Below are 14,123 nucleotides of genomic sequence, written 5' to 3'. Positions count from 1 at the left end.
TGTATAGATACTTACATTATGTACACTTTTCTGTATGTGCCTGCTACATCAATACAACTTAAAAAAAAAAGAAAGAATGAGAGAGCTTTATATGTTGTAACAAGGGATGATAGCTAAAATGTGTATGTCCTACAATAATTCTTAGTTTTTACTAAGAAGACAACTAGATATTATATATATGTATGTAATGGTACACTGATAGGTTAATAAAAGTGATTGAGTAAAAAAACTGAATAAATAAATGCTGGCCAAATTCTTCTGTAGGTGAGACTTGGCCCATGCTGCTCTAGTGTGCACCTACCAGCTCCCACCTCCCACACATTTGCAGGTTAATTCAATGTGTTTTCAATGAGCGCATCATCTCTCTCACAACCTATCAGATGCCCGTGCCAGACACTAGCATTCCCAGTTCCTCCTCTTTCTTACCTGCACAGACACACACACACACACACCCATGTTGGTTTTACCACTCCAGCCTCAGGCATCAATATTCTTCTGGATAAACTCCAGCCCCACTTCCTGTCTCCAATCTTTCTCTTCAATTGTAGCCAGAATTAATGTTCAAAAAGGCAAATCTGACCATGTCTCTCCTCAGCTTAAAAAACACTTTAGTGGCTTCCTCAGTCCAGACTTTTTGGCATGGGCCCCAAGGCCCTCCTTGATCTGATCCTGCTTGCCTCTCCCCCCTCACCTGGGAGCATTCTCCTGCACCCACTCTGCCCTTCAGACTCACAGGCCTTCTTCAGGTCCTCAAATGAGCACCACTGAGTCTCCCCTCCCTGACCTCACACGTCACCCTTCTCCCCATCTTACCAACTCCTGTGCCCCCTTCAGGCGCTTCCTCAAAATGGCCATTCATGAGGCCTAGACTGAGTTAGGTCCTCCTGCCCTGTCCCCTGAGCACCCATCTGTCCCCTCTCAGAACAGTCACCACACCTTATTGTAATTACTTAATATCTCTCTTCCAGATAAACTATAAGTACTGTGCAAGATGATATCTGCCTTAAACTACTATGTTTCCAGTATCCAGCCCCAGGCCTGGCACATAGAAGGAGTTCAGTAAATATTTATTACATAGATGAAATCATAAATGAGTGATGGGATGAACACATGCTTTTTAAATTATCCACAGTAAAATTAAAGTTACTTATCTATCATGATAGTGGACAGCATCCAAGGCAAAGTCCTTGGGCGAAAACCTTGAAGTCTTACACAGCTTAAAACCCTTTAAAGGAATGCATTGTCCAATGTTGCCTCTCCACCCCAAAGGAGGGTGCAGGTCTTACACAAGTTGCTGGATTTAGCAACCTGGAGAGCTACTTAGCCTACTTAGAGAGAGGGCAGGTGGCTAGTTTTGCTTTTTAAGTATATTTTTATTGATTTAAGAGAGGAAGGGAGAGGGGGAGTGATAGAAACATCAATGATGAGAGAGAATCATTAATCAGCTGCCTCCTGCATGCCTCCCACTGGGGATCGAGCCCTCAACCAGGGCATGTACCCTGACTGGAATCAAACCCTGACCCCCTGATTCATAGGTCGACGCTTAACCACTGAGCTGTGCTGGTCGATCTTGTTTTTTGTTTTGAGAAAAAAAGATAGATGATTTCTGGTCGGAAGAGACTAGAAAAAAGTAGAGGAAAAGAAGGAATGCAAATCAATCGTGTGCCTAATACAAGGCTGGCTGGATGGCAATTTGGGATGGCAAAGTGAAGAGCAAGGAGAGAATTGGGAGGAGAAAAAGGGAAGCGAGCTGGATGTATAATCTAAGGGAAACCAGGGCAGAAATATAGGGTGCTCCAAATTGGAAACATGGAGAAAGGCAAGGCAAACAAAGACCAAATGAGCTATACACAGAGAACACTGGCCTGGATTCTTGGCTCAGCCCTGACACTAACTTGCTGGGTGGCTTCAGTCAAATCACTCAGTCTCCCCAAGTCTCAGTTTCCACCTTGAAATGAAGAGTTAAATGTAGACTAGGCTTACTATTAGTCCAGAACTTTCATAAATGCCGTTCCTCAACGACAACGCTTTTCTCAAAAGACAAAATGAAAGAACACTTGGGTAAATAGTTTCCTTCTTATAAGGCTCTCTAATCTTAGGTATTTTTTAAATATATATTTTTTATTGGTTTCAGAGAGGCAGGGAGAGGGAGAAAGAAATAGAAACATCCATGATGAGAAAGAATCGTTGATCAAGCCCAAAATCCAGGCATGTGCCCAGACCAGGAATCGAATCGTAACCTCCTGGTTCATAGGTTGACACTCAAACAGAGCCACATGGCCAGGATTTAGGTGTTGGTTTATTTTTGTGTTGTTGTTTTTTTTTTTACCTAGTACCAATTTCCCTATAAGTTTCAGTTCTGTTTTCATTCACAATAGCTAATGTTTGTATAATATAAATTGTCTTTAGGATTTAGAAGGTTCTTTCACACTGGTCCAAACAAAAAAACTCTGAGTGCAGATATGGAAACTTGCCCAGGAACACAGAGCTCCAAAGGGGAGACCAAAGGTTGGGGTGTGAGCTTCTTGCACAGACCTGAACTTGGTGCCACGGTGGCCAAGGGCTTGGCACTATGGCTCACATACTTCCCTTCCAGCAAAAGACTTGTGGATAGATTATGGGATTCCAGACATGACAGTAGCATTTGTCAATTATCAGATCCTTAACTTCCTATTTTTATTCCCCAACATGTGCTGCAAATATATGAAATTTAAAAATAAAGATCATCCATACTAGTTTGACAAGCTGATTCAGAAGCATGTGAGAATATCAATCCTTTCAGATGAAAGGCTTCCTATTTCCAGCATTTATTTTTGCCTTGAATGTACGGCCAGAGCACAAATCCTGATATTAGTCATGGATCTTGGATAACCTCAATTCCCAGCAGTTTATGTGCTAAAAGTATTTATACATTGCTTGGACTTGATGAGTGCAATAGAGATCTTTCAAATAGATGGATGCCGTGGGATGGAATAAAAGTTGACTTATAGCCCTGACTCATTTCCAGTTTCAACTCTTGCCTCTTGGTTGCTGAATCCACTCTGGCATGTTTCAAGAGTAGAACAGAACATTGCATGCCCTCTGGAGGAAGCTAGAAGGGATACTGGGTTACTTCTCAAAAGAATCGGTAGCTGCAGACTATTTTGAGCCCCAGGAAAGAATGACCACTTTCCAATGTAAAACTGCAGTGAGCTGGGAGGCAGGTGAGGGAGCTTGGGGCTTAGAGCCAAGTGCTGAAGACCAGGAAGGCCACTAGGCAGAAGTTCCAGCTCTCAACAAGCACCACAGCTCAGGAACTCTGGACCTTAACACAAGGAAGAGTAACCAGGCCCAGGGTAAACAGACCAAGGTCAGAGGTTGAGGGCGGGGCCTTCCATCTGATTAAAGAGGGTTCCTGTACCTCAATATGGGGGATGAACCAATGTTCCTCTTCCCTCAAGGTTCTTTTGGCTGGTCTAACAATCAATTAGACATTGTTAGGGGCAAAAATAGAATATTGGGGACTAGCTGTGGTTATGGGAAATATTAATCATGCTCTGTTAACCGTGATTGCCTTGTTCTGGTTAAAGAAAGGACATTCTAACCTGGTGGGAGTGTATGCCCCAGGGACCTGGGAGTCAACCTGGGACCTGGGAGTCAACCTTGGAATGCAGTCTATTCTCATTCAAGAACTGCCTATTGCCGAAGCCGGTTTGGCTCAGTGGGTAGAGCGTTGGCCTGCGGACTCAAGGGTCCCGGGTTCGATTCCGGTCAAGGGCATGTACCTTGGTTGCGGGCACATCCCCAGTAGGGGGTGTGCAAGAGGCAGCTGATCGATGTTTCTCTATCATCGATGTTTCTAACTCTCTATCCCTCTCTCTTCCTCTCTGTAAAAAATCAATAAAATATATTTAAAAAAAAAAAAGAACTGCCTATTATCATGGAAAGATTAACAACCCTGTTGCCCAAACAATGGAGTCTCACCCCAGCCTTGCAGAGACTACTTCCCCATGCCTGTAATCCCTACCTCCCCATGTAATCTTTGTCCTACCCTAGATAAGCAGCTGGCTTATGGGGGGTGCTGCAGAGTACACTTTTGTGAATGGCCTTGTTTCACTGTCTCCAGCTTTAATAAACATCCTCTAAAAACCACCTGGACTCGGTGTTGTGAAATTTTTACTGCACAAAGTCAAGAACACTACCAGCCAGCCTTAGGCTGACCCCATCAGGGCCAGGTCCCCTTTCGGGTAACAACCACCCCCCAACTTCCTGTGGGACCGTTATATCCCTGCCCAGCAATCTCCTTGTGACTTCCCACAAATCATGGGCCTACCTCTGAAAGTTCACCCAAGGACTGGTTTCTCTTCCAGAGATCAGCTGACAAAGAAACCACCAGCCCTGTGTATTTCTCAGCTCTCTCTGAAGACAGCTGCCCACACAGCATGATCTAAAAAGTCAGAGGCCTACTCAGAAATCTCTTTATCTCCTCCTTCAAACAGACTCAGGAATTCCCAACAAGAACTCCACTCTTTGGGAGCAGTGATTCTGCATCTTCTGCCCTGTGGGAACAGTGATACTGTAGCTTATGAAACCAGAAGAAAATATATGTTTGTTTCTTCCTTCGTGTTAGGGTGATTCTGTATCTTCTGCCCTTTGGGAGTAGTGAAACTATCTAGCTACACTAATAAAAGAGAAATGCAAATTGACCGTACCTCCGTGACGCCCACCAGCCAATGTTGCCCTGACCCAACAAAGATGGCAGGTTAATTTGCATATGCAGGCGCAGAGCGAAGACTGAAGGCTCTGGCCTGAGTAAAGACTGAAGACTGAAGACTGAAGAGGTTTGGCTTCTCTGCTGTGGCCAGAGTGGAGAAGCCTCGAGGCTTGGCTTCTTTGCTGCAACTGAGCAGAGAAGCCTAGCCTCAAGGCTTGGCTTCTCCACTGCGGCCGGAGCGAAGGCCTGGGTCCTGGGTGCTGGAGGAAAACCGGAGCCAGCAGCCAGGGGAAGGAAGGCGTATTGCATGAATCTTCATGCAACAGGCCTCTAGTATATATATAAAAGCCAAGGGATCGGAACGCCGGAATGACTGGAATGACTGGACAACCAGTCGCTATGACGTGCACTGTGGCCGGCCAACTGGCCCGATGAGAGGGGGGGAACCCCTCCCCCTGATCAGCCCCCCCCAACCCCGATCGGGGGCAGGGCCTGCTGGCCAACCTCCCGCAGTCCCTCTCCCCCGCCGGCCTTGCCCAATCAGCTCCCATCAGGGCAGGCTGGCCGGACCCCACCCGTGCACGAATTCGTGCACCGGGCCTCTGGTATCTAATAAAACAAGAAAAAAAGATGATGTATTTGTGTCCTTCTCCTAAGGTCTGGGTACTCCTCTTCAAATGCAAATACTTTTTAAAAGTATGTTTTTATTGATTTCAGAGAGAGGAAGGGAGAGGGAGAGAGAGAAAAATCAATGATGAGAGAGAATCATTGATCAGCTGCCTCCTGTACACTGCCCACTGGGGATGGAGCCCACAACCCGGACATGTGCCCTGACCGGAATCGAACTGTGACCTCCTGGTTTATAGGTTGCCACTCAACCTCTGAGCAACACTGGCCGGGCTCGACCATCTCCTGACACTCCTGCCTGCTGAGTCCTGTCCTGGGCCCACCAGAACACCTTACAGAACCCCTCCTGGATCTGTTTGAATCCAAGCATCTCAGAATCAGTGATGTGACACCTGAGCCGTCCCAAAGAAGAGTTTAGAGTCCTCCTCATCCAACACCCAGAGACCTGCACTCAGAGAACTGCCTCATACTTGTTTGTTCCCTCCCTTCTTGCTCCACATCTAGACCTTTAGCCCTTTTGATTTATCTCTGAGACACTCAGAACTCAGACTGAATGACGTGGCTCTCCCTTTCCAGGCAAGGAAATGCAGTCAGCTCTTTCTTAAATTGGCATTTAGTGATCTTTATTTCTTACTATTTAACACCCCATAGCTAAGTTTAGGTGGTGACCTGGTTAATGTAATTAATACTAAGGTATGAGTGACTGGGAGTACTGGCACGTCAAAGCTTTTATCAAAGAGTTGTAGAAAGGAACCAAGACGGTGGCATAGGTAAACGCAGTACTCGCTGTGTCCCACAACCACATCAAAATTACAACTAAAATATAGAACAACCGTCATTCAGACCGCCTGAAATCTGGCTGAATGGAAGTTCTACAACTAGAGAATTAAAGAAGAAAGCACATTGAGACTGGTAGGACGGGTGGAAGCAGGCTGGGGCCCTGACCAGGAATTGAACCATGACCTCCTGGTTCATAGGTTGATGCTCTACCACTGAGCCACACCAGCCAGGCAGTAAGAACTTTTGGAAGTAGAAACCAACAGGGTCTTAAAATAAAGAACCAAAAGAGTTGAAAGATAAAATATAGAAAGTGGAGACGGGGGCAGGCAAACATTTGGAGATGAGGAAAGGAAAGATGTAGGGAAGGAGATAAATGCCCATAACAGGGCTATAATCATGAAATTTCAAGACGTGGAGATAAAAGGCGAGTTCTAAAACTTCCAGTGGGGATGAGGGAGAAAAGGAGGTCATACAGAAAGGAACAGTGTATTGGGGAAGAATCTAAGCCACTTTAACACAGAGATATAAAAAATGGAGTGGCATAGTCAAAATAGAAATTTAATCCTAACTCGTTTCATGGCTCAGAGGTAGAATCTAGGGCTGAAGGGGCAGCTCAGGAATCTTTTATCCAATTCCGGGTAAAAAACCCAAGGCAATTATTAAGTCCAGGGGTGGAGGGAGAAAGAGTACATGAGAGGAAATCTTATTATAATGCACTCCTTGGAGCTATAGCTAAATATATTTACACATCATAATAAGTCAAAGTAACTGTGGAATTCACCAGAAACTGTGATGCAAGAATGGAGCAGAGAGGATGTGTGTGGGTGGGGGCACAGGGGGGTGGAGGGGAGTGCATGTGGAGGCGGAGGGGTAGTGCTGAAGAAGTAAATCCATCCTCATTTACTATTTATTAAGAAAATCAAGAAGTAGCCGGAAACTATTCATACTAAGAGAAATGCAATGAAATATTAAAATGAGAATATTTTCAACCATCAGATTGGTGAAACCGCAAAAGTTTAGTAATAGACTCCCTTGGCAAGGCTGTGGGGAAGCAGACACTGCCATACATTGCTAGGAAGGGAGGAAACTGGCCTCAACTCTGTGGAGGATGATTTGGCTGTACCTATCAAAGTTACAAACGGGTGCACCCTGTGAACCAGCAATGCCACTCAAGGGAAATCTATCCTAGAGATGTAATGCCCATGTTTGCAAAATAACAACTGAGTATTCACTGCAGCGTTTTTTGTAAAGGAAATTATTGAAAATAATGCAAATGTCCATCTGCTTTTAAAAAAAAAGAATAAGGATGCTCCATTTACTGAAATGGCATGATTAATTAAATGTTTTCTGAGCTGAAAAAGCAAGGTGCAGAAGGGTCCACATCTGGGGTAATCATCAGTGCTGTTCACCACATCTGGCTCTCCGAGCCCTGGGCGCATGGCGAGTTTGCACTTCCCTGCCCCCCATCAACTGTCAGGTCCACGTGGAATGCTTTGGTCACTGAATGGGATAGAAGTGACCTATGTCACCTCTGGGAAAAAGCCAGTGAGTAGGGGCCGGTGAGTGGTCTGTCATATTCCCTGCCCCTTGCCATTGTAAGCATGACTCTCCAGGTGGTAGAAACTCTGCAGTTTTGCAACCTGTGTGAAGAGAATGTGGAACAACCCAGAATGGACATGAAGCATGAATGAGAAAGAAGCCACTAAGATGGTGCAGGGGGGGGGGGGGGCAGCGGCGGCAGAGTTTGCCACCACAAAATATGCCTTTTGGGGGGGAATACTGATTATTTTAAGCTGGTTGTTTTTAAAAAACAAAAGAGCTCGGCTGACGTGGTTGAGCGCTGACCTATGAATCAGGGGGTCATGGTTCCACTCCCAGTCAGGGTATATTCCCAGGTTGCGGGCTCGATCCCCAGTAGGAGGTGTGCGGGAGACAGCCAATTAATGATTCTCTCTCATCACTGATGTTTCTATCTGTCTCTCCCTCTCTTTCCATTCTGTTAAAAAAACAAAACAAAAGACTCAGGAGGAACCTTTGAGCTTCCTAACTGCCTAATAGGATTTCCACAGAGGACCTGCCCCAGGAAGGGAGCTATCATCACAGACACCAGGTGTGATAGACAGGGAGGAACCCAGCAAGGTTCATTTCATCCAGGTCCTCTCCGTGTCCCACTGTTTCAGCGTGGCACAGCAAACACTTATTTACCAAATATTTGCACTCTTCATCTTCCTCTAAATTACCTTCCTCCCCTTTGAAGTTCCAGACCACAACCCCCACCACTTTTCTCCTTAGCATATAAGCCTCAACTGCCCCTTTGTCCTGGGGCCCCATGTTCTTAAAGAAGCCCTGTATGTACATACATAATTAAATTTGGTTATTTTCTCCTGTGGATCTGGCTCGTGTCAATTTGATTATTAGACCAGCCAGGAGACCAAAGAGGAAAAGGGGGGGGAGGGTATTTTCCCTCCCCCACAGATGTTTGGGTCATTATGGCAACTTATCACGATTGATACAGGATATGATACCATCTTCTTTATATTATTAACTAGTGGCCTGGTGCATGAAATCCATGCACATTAAAAGGGAATTAGAATAAATATTTTAATATTGCTATTTGCCCTTTCTCTATAATAGAAGTGTCAGAGATGAAAGAAAATTAGTAGAATGTATATAAAATCTCCCTCCTGTCAGAGTCTGGGGCGCGCCACGGGACCTAGAGTCAAATCCCCGCCCACCACCTGAACACACTTTGAAAACGCAGGAGACCCGAGAGGAACCAAGATGGCGGCATAGTTAAACAACTAATCTGCTGCCTCACACAACAATTTCAAAAATACAACTAAAAGACAAAACATCTACCACCCAGAACCACGGGAAAGCTGGCTGAGTGGAAGATTTACAGCTAAGAAGAGAAAGGAGCACAAACGCTGAAAAGCTGAGGTACGGAGGCACGCGAATCGGGCCGGCGGCGGGCGGCTGGGTGCGCGGCTTTTCTTCAACCCGCAGGGAGACAAGCTCCCGATCACTCTGAAATCCAGTTTCTGGGGACACTCGGGGGACCCAGACACCTACGGGGAGAAGCTGGACTCTCGGCCATCGGGTCGGAAAGTGAGAGTGACTTTTGCAGTGGTGCGCCCAGCAATCATTGTTTACTGCGCTGGAGCGCGGGGCGCAGGGACTTGGAAACGTGGAAAGGCAGAGAGGGCTGACGGCAGCCATCGCCGTTGGCCACGCCCCAGCCTAGTGACGCCCTGAGACCCCGCCCCACCCTGAGGCCCCGCCCCGCACATTCTACAAACCCGCCCAGGCTCCACACAGCGGCTTTTGCATATAAATGGCCTGTTCTGTGACAGCTCAACCAAATTAACTGTAGCTCTAGTCAGACTGCTCCAAATCCGCCCAAGCAAAGGAGGAGAAAACTAGCCCTTGCTGTAGCTCCTGCTGGGGGACACACAGTACACAAGGGTACACCAAGAGTGTCCACCTCAAGTAACTGGGAGGCTGACCCGTTGAACCAATAGGACACCTAGTACACAAAGCTACCCTACCAACTCAGGGAAGCAGCGAAAATGAGAAGGCAAGGAAACAGATCCCAAACCAAAGAAATGGAGGAGAACAAGCGACTGGACATAGAGTTCAAAACCACGGTTATAAGGTTTTTCAAGAATTTCATGGAAAAGGCCGATAAATTCCATGAGGACCAACTAGAAATTAAACATACACTGACTGAGATAAAAAATATTATACAGAGACCCAACAGCAGACTAGAGGATTGCAAGAATCAACTCAAAGATTTGGAATACAAAGAGGCCAAGGACACTCCTCCAGAGAAGCATGAAGAGAAGAGAATTCAGAAAGTTGAAGATAGTGTAAGAAGCCTCTGGGACAACTTCAAGCGAACCAACATCAGAATTATGGGGGTACCAGAAGAAGAGAGAGAGCAAGATGCTGAAAACCTATTTGAAGAAATAATGAACGAAAACTTCCCCCACCTGATGAAAGAAATAGACTTACAAGTCCAGGAAGCGCACAGAACCCCAAACAAAAGGAATCCAAAGAGGACCACACCAAGACACATCATAATTAAAATGCCAAGAGCAAAAGACAAAGAGAGAATCTTACAAGCAGCAAGAGAAAAACAGTTAGTTACCTACAAGGGAGCTCCCATACGATTATCAGCTAATTTCTCAACAGAAACCATGCAGGCCAGACGGGAGTGGCAAGAAATATTCAAAGTGATGAATAGCAGGAACCTACAACCAAGACTACTCTACCCAGCAAAGTTATCATTCAGAATTGAAGGGCAGATAAAGAGCTTCACAGATAAGAAAAAGCTAAAGGAGTTCATCACCACCAAACCAGCATTATATGAAATGCTGAAAGGTATTCTTTAAAAAGAGGAAAAAGAAGAAGAAAGATAAAAATTATGAACAACAAATACATATCTATCAACAAGTGAATCTAAAGTCAAGTGAATTAAAAATCTGAGGAACAGTATAAACTGGTGAACTTAATAGAATCAGAGGCCTAGAATGGGAGTGGATTGATAATTCTCAGGGGGAAAGGGGTGTCTGTGTGGGGAGTATGGGAAGAGACTGGACAAAAATCATACACCTATGGATAAGGACAGTGGGGGGGAGGGGGGGAGATAAGGGCAGAGCGGGGTGGGAACTGGGTGGTGGGGAGATATGTGGGGAAAAAGGAGAAACAATTGTAATCTGAACAATAAAGATTCATTAAAAAAAAATAATAATAAAAATAAAAATAAAAATAAAAATAAAACGCAGGAGACCCAGACCTGGCCGGCCCCACCCCCATTGGGTGAGACCCAGACCTGGCCAGCCCCACCCCTGTCAAGCCCTTCCGGGCGGGGGACGCAGCCTCAGGTCCCCCAGCCCAGTGCCAGGTGGGGGGGAGGGGGCGCTGTCTCAGGTCCCCCGTCAAGCCCCGCCAGGCGGGGGCATGGCCTCAGGTCCCCCGGCCCAGGGCCAGGGGTGCACCTTGAGGTCCTCCGTCAAGTCCTGCGGGCGGGGGGGGGGGGGGCATGGCCTGAGGTCCCCCGTTAAGCCCAGCCCCACCCCTCACCCCTCGCAGCATCATGTCAACGATGAACAGGGACGCATGCATGCAGTGTCACATCCCTAGCCGGGGAGGCAGGCAGCTTCACCTCAGCGCTGGATGGGGACGCACGCAGGCAGCAGCGTGACCTTAGCGCTGGGGCAGAAGTCCCCACCCCTGTCCCCACCCACAGACTGGTCGTGACTGGTTCACCATAAAGGACAAATTAGCATATTACCTCTTTATATGTATAGATTTTTTTTTTAGAGAGAGAGAGAGAGAGACTCTCCTTCCAGGGAGCACACAGAGAGAGGAAGAGAGAAAGAGAGAAACATAGATTTGTTGTTCCACTTATTGATGCATTCATTGGTTGATTCTTTTTTTAAAATATATTTCTATTGATTTCAGAGAGGAAGGGAGAGGGGAGAGAGAGAGAAACATCAATGATGAAAGAGAATCATTGATTGGCTGCCTCCTGCACGCCCCCTACTGGGGATCAAGCCTGCAACCTGGGCATGTGCCCTGACCAGAATCGAACCTGGGACACTTCAGTCCCCAGGCTGATGCTCTATCCACTAAGCCAAACCAGCCAGGGCTCATGGGTTGATTCTCACTAGTATATGTGTTCTGACCGAGCATTAAACCAATAACCTTGACGTATCAGGAGGATGCTCTAACTAATTGAGCTAGTCGGCCAGGGCTTATACCATCTTTTATATACATATATGTAAAGAAAAAGGCAGAAGAAGTAAATATATAGTGCTATTTTCTTGCATATAAGTATACACAAAACTAATAACAATGGTTACCTTAAAAAGGTGGCAACAGGAATAGAAAAGATGCTCTTTACTGTTTGTCTTTTTGTATGTTTTATTTTAGAGCCATATGAATGTACTACTTATTCAAAAATGCTAATTCAAAAAGAAATGGTAGCATAAGAACATTATGTAGAAATATGGAAGAAAATACCAGATGAAATAAATAAAGCAGATATTTCTAGGAAGGAGGATTGTTGCTTCCCATTTAATATTATTCACTACTATACAATTTTAAAACTATTTTGATTTTTTTTTAAGTTAAGAGAAAACCCATAGAGAGTGGCCAAGCTCGTGTCTTATGAAGACATTTCGTGAGGGCTAAGCTTTATCCAACTCTGTCTCGCATTCGGAAGTGACATGCTTTTTAAATTCCTCTGACCTGCCAATCTTTCACGAATTGAATCAGACTTCTTAAAGTTATGGCAAACTGCAACCAGTCTTGAATACTGTTTAGCATAAAATTCAACCCAAGGGTTGGTATCTGATTTCACAGGCTAACCAAGAGGAAAACCAGAAAAGCCACAGATATTTTTGTTTTTGCCAAGAAAGGCAAGTTCTGCTTTAAAACACCCTCTGTCCACCACCACCACCACCATCACCTGCCCACTGTCCACGTCAGAAATCTGGAAGTCATCCTTAACGCTCCCCTCTCCCTCACCCCTTCAAATGTCAGATCCCATAGGTTCCACCTGGAATTGGTCTCCTTCTCCCCATCCTTGCTGCCTGGATCACTGCAAGCAACAGCTTCTCTAACTATGCTTGTTGCTTCCAGTTTTGTACCTCCCAGGACACTTCCTTTGCTGCAACTCCAGTGATCTTGTAAAAGACAAATATGACCACATCATTTATCACTTTAAACACTTTATGATTCCCCCACTGCCTTAGAAATAAAATCCAAACTGCTGTAATAGAACCTCCATCATCTGGTCCCTGTCCACCTGTCTGCCTCATTCATCTTTACCTCTTGCTCTACCCTCCAACGTACTGAACTTTCTCAGGGGGACCAATGGCTATTTTTCTTTTGCCCCCAAGCCTTCATGCGTGGGCCTCCAACACTCTTCCTCCGTTTGCTTCCCACTCACCCTTCAGTTCAGACATCCTTCTTCCAGAAGGTCTTACCTGACACCCTGGGTCCAGGTTGGTAGCCCTCCTATCTGTTCCTGGAGTCCCCTGTCTCTTATCAGAGCAACAGCAGTCTGGGCTCTATGGAAGATACTTGTTTCTTTATCTGACCTCCTTTCTGGACTGTAAACTCTGTCTCTTTTCTTCAACATTGTATCGGCAGCTCTGGGCTCATGGTAGGAGTTCAGTGAATACCTGCTGAATAAGCAAATGAACAAGACACAAATCTAGAACCAAGTCCAGGTTGACATTTGATTTTTAATCAAGTAGAAACCGAATAAATATCTCTGCCTTTCTCTGGTCAGGAATAATACTAAGCCTGGTAACTTCATCTTTAAAAAGTCCAAGGTCTCTAAGTGACCCAAGTGCTTGGCTAAGAGCTGGCTGCTAGACTAAAGGTAGCTTAGAGTAGTATGATCTTTAAAAGAAAAAAAAAAAAAAAAAAACTGATCCTCACACCATCTATATATATAAAAGCCAAGTGACTGGAATGACGGAACGACAGGAACAACAAGTCACTAAGATGCACACTGCAGCAGCCAATGGGCCCAATCGGGGTCCCGATAGGCCCCCCCCCCCGCAACTTCCTGTGGCCCCTCCCCCCGGCCGGCCCAGTCCCCGATTGCCCCCTTCATCAGGGACAGGGCCAGCTGGCCAACCTCCCATGTCCCCTCCACCCTGCCTGCCCGACCCGATGGCCCCCATCGGGGTAGGCCTGCCAGACCCCACCCATGCACGAATTTGTGCACTGGGCCTCTAGTCCCAATATAAAGGACTGGTGAAAAGGAACAGTTGGTGAATAAAGGCTGGTACACAAACCCCTTTTATCATTTAATAAGCTTTGATATGAACAGATTACAATTGACACCTGCCTCTGCTAAGTGTCTGGGGCTTTATTTGGTTCTTGCAAGCAGCCAAAACTGCCTTTCATCCATTATGTCTCTAATCCCCAAGGAAGTGAGATGAAATCCCATATATGTTTCCAGAATGAAGCATTGTTTTCTTCAGCCAAAAATCTGTAATTT

At 45.8% G+C, this 14,123-nt stretch overlaps 1 protein-coding gene across 1 annotated transcript in view; it reads right to left on the bottom strand.

Moving 5' to 3' along the window:
* Window positions 1–13,280, bottom strand: part of OSBPL10 (oxysterol binding protein like 10) — a 266,667-nt gene extending 253,387 nt beyond the window's left edge. Inside the window, exon 1 of the mRNA XM_054729776.1 lies at window positions 13,096–13,280. Coding sequence (XP_054585751.1) covers window positions 13,096–13,250 — 155 coding nt within the window. The 5' untranslated portion in view covers window positions 13,251–13,280. The remainder of the gene's footprint in view (window positions 1–13,095) is intronic.
* Between the last annotated feature and the right edge of the window lie 843 nt (window positions 13,281–14,123).

Source organism: Eptesicus fuscus, chromosome 18 (genome assembly GCF_027574615.1).
Source record: "Eptesicus fuscus isolate TK198812 chromosome 18, DD_ASM_mEF_20220401, whole genome shotgun sequence".
Classification (NCBI taxonomy): Eukaryota; Metazoa; Chordata; class Mammalia; order Chiroptera; family Vespertilionidae; genus Eptesicus; species Eptesicus fuscus.
The sequence above is the reverse complement of the archived record's forward strand: the minus strand, read 5'-3'. Positions and strand labels throughout refer to the sequence as shown.